The following is a 5792-nucleotide window of genomic DNA, read 5'->3' on the forward strand; positions in this document are numbered from 1 at the left end:
TCTTTTTCTGGTGCCTAATTTTCCAGCCTTCTTCAAAACAACTGGAATTCAAAGCTGAGCTATAAATCTCGAGCCTCTGAATCTGATCCTTTTCAGTAAAGGCAAAATTGCAAAGCCCATATTATGTGCATTACAGAAGATGATTTCAGAAGTCACTGTAGAGAGATTTAAATTTTACTGCCTTTGCCTTTTTAGAATGCAGATATCAAGATGCCCTTTTTCTCTCTAAAACTTCCCCTCACAATTTCAAGTGATATCTTTTTTAATTTAATTTTATTTATTTATTTGACAAAGATCACAAGTAGGCAGAGCAGCAGGCAGAAAGTAGGGAGGGGGAAGCAGGCTCTCTGCCAAACAGAGAGCCCAGTGCGGGGCCAATCCCAGGACCTGAGATCATGACCTGAGCAGAAGGCAGAGGCCCAACCCACTGAGCCACCCAGGCACCATGATATCTTTTTTTTTTTTTCCCAAGGAGTATTTTAATAATCAAGATTACCTTGTGAGCCTAAAAGATGAATTTTCCAAGCATTAGCTCCTCATCCTTTTTAGGGCTTAAATCACAAAACAGCACCCAATGGTAATTGTTACTTTTCTTCCCAGTGGGCAATTACTGTTGATGAACAACAATGATAATATTAATAATACTCTATACCTCACTCCAAGCAACTGAAGACATTTCAGTTACATTAATATCAATTCATCAAGCCTGCAAGGAAGGGAGGGGAGGATATTATTTTAATGAAGAATGTACTCTGGAACCATGACCTGTCCAAACAAAAACCAGCTGAGGTGGACCAAGCAAGGATGTGCTTCTATTATCAGGTGGGAAAACAACCTTAGTCAGGAGTTTATTGGACATCTGTTGGGATATTCCTTCGGAGTTGACTCAGCATTTAAATTTCAAAGGGCTGATGTATTGAAAATTGTCTCCATTCCACAAATAATATTTATCAGGTGACTTGGGGGTATAAATCTCTTTCCTAGAAGCTATAATCATTGACTTAAATTCAACTTTACACGTTGATTTTCTGTTTCTCAATTTGGAGGTAAACAGAATGAGTCATGCTGGTACCTAGAATCTTCGGTCTTGCTGCTGCCCATTGGTCATTGCAGAAAAGTCACATGATGAAGATGCCTTTTAAATAAAGGTACTGGCAGCCCTGCATTCCCTAAGTTCCTTTGGCTTTTGGTTGTGAGTGCCTCTGCTCAGCAAGCTTTCCATCATGATTGAGCCCTTCTTGGGAACCTGGAAGATGATCTCCAGTGAAAACTTTGAGGAATACATGAAACAATTGGGTAAGAAATACCATCACGAGATTTGGAAACTGACAATACATTTTGTGATGTGGATAGTTTTGCATTTTACAATGAATTTTCCTACAATTCTCTCTTTTGTGATCTTAGGAAATAGTCATGTAAGATTAACAAGGTTTGTGTGTCTGCTTTTGATTTTTTTGGTTACTAGCTATAACTGTCTCTTCGTAGAATACAAGGTTCACAGATACTTCCTTCTAGTCATTATCTGTATATTTAAGTCCATTTATCCTTTTGAAAATACTTCTTCATCCTAGGCCCTCTCTGCCTTCATCATTTCAACTAACAACATTTCCTAGGTTCAAATTTACAGATAATGGGGCTCCTGGGTGGCTCAGTGGGTTAAAGCCTCTGCCTTCGGCTCAGGTCATGATTCCAGGGTCCTGGGATCAAGCCCTGCATCGGGCTCTCTGCTCAGCAGGGAGCCTGCCTCCCCCTCTCTCTCTGCCTGCCTCTCTGCCTAGCTGTGATCTCTGTCGAATAAATAAATAAAATCTTTTTTAAAAAAAGACAAATTTACAGATACTAATAATATCTATAATTAAATTTATCATTTAAATTTGTTTCAAGGTTTGTTTTAAGTCACGACTTCAAAAGAACAATAGCAACAAATGAAATTTCTAGTTGGTTAATATTTAAAGTCTTCATATATAGGGGAGATATTTTTAAAATATTTTGAAGAATTTCAAATTTTTTATTGGAGAAATGGAACATTTTTGCTCGTTGAATGTCTCACCATTGGCTATTTCTCAGAAGTATAAACCCTGTCACCCTTTAGCTCTACACTCAAGTTGAATAAACATCAATTACAATGGCTCAGGCCTATAACAACTAAACTGTTCTCACTAATGCTAGAAGAATGGTAATTATTTAATATTTGTTAAGTAATTTTTAATATTTAATTAAAAGAAGTCTCCTTTGCAATAATAAACTGTATATAAAGCCAAGAATTTTTTTCTTTAAATTTGGCTGAAATGATCAATGCATAACAAGTCACTGTGTGCATAATGTAACATTTGTCCCTTTTTCATACTCACTACTAACTTTCCCAGGGAGCTATAAGAAACATGTTTCCCTGTTTCTTCATGGATTCATAGACTCTCCTGTTTTGAGTTTAAATATAGGGCCATCTAAGAAACTTTGGGCTTATGGAAAGAGCTGTTTTGATTGGGAGCTGAGCTTAGGCAGAGACTAACAGCTGAAAGTCTACTGTGTGCCATGGCCATGTTAGTCCTTTCACTTCATCTCCCAGCACACCTAGGAGGCAAGTACCATCGTCATTCATGTTCCGCTACTGAGAAATCTGAAGGTTAGAGAAGGGAAATAACGCTTGAACTCACAGGTGACAAAGCCCGCACAGGTAACCGTCCGGCTCTTCTCTCTTTTGTGACCTGCAGGTATCACTGCTTCTCTGTAGTCAGGTGTGTCTTGTCAGTTCCACAATGTAAATGTAAAATCGCGTTCGATATTGATACTGAGAGAGGACTCACCTCTCCCGCCTATCCATTACATGAATCAAGTTTGACAATGGGACATCCCCAGCCTGAACAACAGGGCCAGGCTCTAAGCCAAATTGTGCAGTTTGCCTACTTCCTCGTTACTTGGCCAGATCTGAATGTAATCCACAAATAAGAGAGGAGCTTGGACTTTATTACCTTTTTAAGGAATGTATTTATTTATTTATTTACTTACTTATTTATTTATGAGAGAGCAGGCCAGGGCCTGAGAGAGAGGGAGAGAATCCCAAGCAGACACCCTGAGCAGGGACCCTGCTCAATCCTATGACCCCGAGGTCATGACCTGAGCTGACATCAGGAGTTGGACGCTTAACCAATGGAGCCACCCTGACACTCTGGAGCTTGGACTTTATAAGTCATTATCTTTTAGAGTAGTTTAGGTACTCTAAAAATTACATTTCTTATTTTGCTTTTGTTTTTTTAAGTCGCTATGACTCTTAAGACTATTAGAAAACCTGTAGCTCTGCTGATTAACAGACACATCACCTAGAATAAGCCTCTCTCTGTCTCTAGGACACTGTGTACTCATCTCTAAATGAGGATAATAACACCCTCTGCACTGTTGTTAGAACACCCCACGAGGTAAGGAATGAGGTCTGATCCCCTGAAAGGTACCAGACAGATACACATTTTAGATGAAGCACGAGTCTGGAAGATTTTAGGTGAGGCACAATAGCCTCAAAAAGTGAATTTAGCTTTTCAAAATGTCAAGTGTAATTACTAGATATACCTTCTGAATGGGCTTGTTTGGCTCAACCCCGCTATCACAGTGAGCACTGAAGAAATTACAACACATTGCCTAAAACCTGAACAGAGGAAGAATATATTCTCTTCAAATTGCTTTCCAAAAGGGTTGTTAGCACTTCCTAAATGTCTTCTGAAGGCGTGTTGCCTTACAGGGATGAGCACAGCAGCCCGGAACCTCGCGGGGTTAGCAAAGCCAAGAATCAGTATAAGTGCCAATGGGGATGAAGTGAACATCAAAACAGAAAGTTCCTTCAAGAACACTGAGATCTCCTTCAAACTGGGGGAAGAGTTTGATGAAACCACAGCGGACAACAGACAAGTAAAGGTGAGCACTAAGCCTTCCTGGTGTTCTATGGTCCAGGAAAAACAAAACAAAACAAAACAAAACAAAACAAAAACAAAAACAAAAAAACCTAGAAGGTCATTGAGCATGGTTCATACATATCTAACTTGATTAATGACCAAGTCAGTTTGGGCTTGTTTTGTTAATTACTATTGAACAGCTCTAAAGCCAACCCCTTTGCAAATTATGCTGATGGTTAACAGGGCCAAAAACCTGGACATGTTTTCTTTTTTTTTTTTTTTCTGATCTCTCTTTGTCACTGTATTAAAGAGTATAGAGAAGAGAACAATCATTCACAAACAGTTTAGGTATTGTTTGTCTGGAGAAGAAGAGCATTAATTGAATAATCTCTTGAGACTTCTCTAGTTTGATGACATTAAATCATGATAAGAACTGAGGGGGGAATTTGGGAGGAAGAGAATGTCAAAATAGAAATGAAAAATAGACGTCTAGTCTCCAGTAGTTCAGAGTGTAGTGAATTGCTATCCCTAACTGATTCCTTTATGCATTTACAGAGCATCATAACATTAAACAATGGCGCAATGATTCATGTCCAAAAATGGCTTGGCAAAGAGACAACAATCAAAAGACAAATTGTAGATGGAAAAATGGTAGTGGTGAGTTTTCAATAAATTGAATTTTTTTAGAAACTCCTGTTTGACGCATGCCTTTCGAGTTCCTCAGTGGCTGTGTGTCCTGAATTGAGAGTCTGGGGAAGAAGGGGCAGAGCAAGTTGAAACTGTCATTCACCAACTTTAATAGATCCCTTTTTGCTTTTAGGAATATATCATGAATAAAACTGTGAGCACTCGAATTTATGAAAAGGTATGAAGGAAGTGTCTACATCAGTGGAAACTTGTTCACTAACAGGATGCTGGGACTTAAAGAAGATATGCCTCAGGGCCGGTGATTTAAAAATTGTCCAACATAAATTTGCTCAATAAAACCAACAAGTTAAGCGCAGTTTTGGAGCTCTGTGATGGTGAGGGTTGGGGACAAATGGATTAACTGGTGAAGTAAGAAGAAGCTACTTGCTCACGATGTGATGATAAGTGCACCAAAGTCCCCCTAAGCCCCTGTCCACCCGACTTCCATAAGCCTTGAGTTCCCTTCAGTGGACCTACTCCATTTAGGTTAAGACTTTCTGTTAAAGAGCGCTCTGTGGAAATTCCTGGGACCTCACAGATGGTCTGATACACTGGAGATACAATCACTGGAAACTACTTTGGGCTACACAGATGCTGAAAACTGACATTGCTGACTTTTGATTTTAGCAGAAGGTGGCTCTGTTTAAAGTTTTGAGATAGGTCCATCACAAACAGAGCCTGCACCTCATACACTGTGGTTGAATTATTATGGAAACAATTTAAACAATTAAAACAATTTAAAACAATTTATTTAAAAACAATTATTTAAAACAATTATTGTCTTACTTATCGATAAGCCCATTTAAAATAATCAGGCTAGGGCGTCTCTCACCACTGTTTACAGCTCAGTCTTTGCAGAATGACATTATGTTAAATGCCAGTCCTGAATTTCTAAATGCTTTGTAAGTATATAATTGTTAGAGCTACACAAATTTCCTTATAATTGCATTCAGGACTATGGCTAGGAAGTACTCTCAGGGCATAGAGCAAAACAGAGTGATACAGGTAAAATTAAAATGTAAAGACTGAAAACCTGAGGGGAGGAAAAAGGGGAAGAGTAAGAATTATGTAAATCTCATGTTGTACCTTAAATTTGAAAATAGGTAGTAGTTGATCAGAAATAAGTCCTGAGGAGTGCCTGGGTGGCTCAGTGGGTTAAGCCTCTGCCTTCAATCAGCACAGGTCATGATCTCAGGGTCCTGGGATCCAGCCCCACACTGGGCT

General features: G+C 39.0%; 1 protein-coding gene across 1 annotated transcript; it reads left to right on the plus strand.

The window, feature by feature from the left end:
* The first annotated feature begins 428 nt into the window (after positions 1-428).
* On the plus strand, positions 429-4880 carry LOC125097688 (fatty acid-binding protein 9-like). Its single transcript, XM_047725573.1, has 4 exons — positions 429-1296; positions 3731-3903; positions 4437-4538; positions 4702-4880. Exons 1-4 carry the CDS (start codon positions 1224-1226, stop codon positions 4750-4752), a joined length of 399 nt encoding a protein of 132 aa, XP_047581529.1. The 5' UTR covers positions 429-1223; the 3' UTR covers positions 4753-4880.
* Positions 4881-5792: the final 912 nt, after the last annotated feature.

The sequence above is a fragment of the Lutra lutra genome, chromosome 4 (genome assembly GCF_902655055.1).
Source record: "Lutra lutra chromosome 4, mLutLut1.2, whole genome shotgun sequence".
NCBI classification, from domain to species: domain Eukaryota; kingdom Metazoa; phylum Chordata; class Mammalia; order Carnivora; family Mustelidae; genus Lutra; species Lutra lutra.

Bases quoted from the DNA above. Each gene is read 5' to 3' on its own strand.
- LOC125097688 (XM_047725573.1), top strand. From the start codon at position 1,224: ATGATTGAGCCCTTCTTGGGAACCTGGAAGATGATCTCCAGTGAAAAC. The intron at 1,297-3,730 runs GTAAGAAATACC...GTTGCCTTACAG, and splicing joins GGAATACATGAAACAATTGG to GGATGAGCACAGCAGCCCGG. The intron at 4,539-4,701 runs GTGAGTTTTCAA...TTTTGCTTTTAG, and splicing joins TAGATGGAAAAATGGTAGTG to GAATATATCATGAATAAAAC.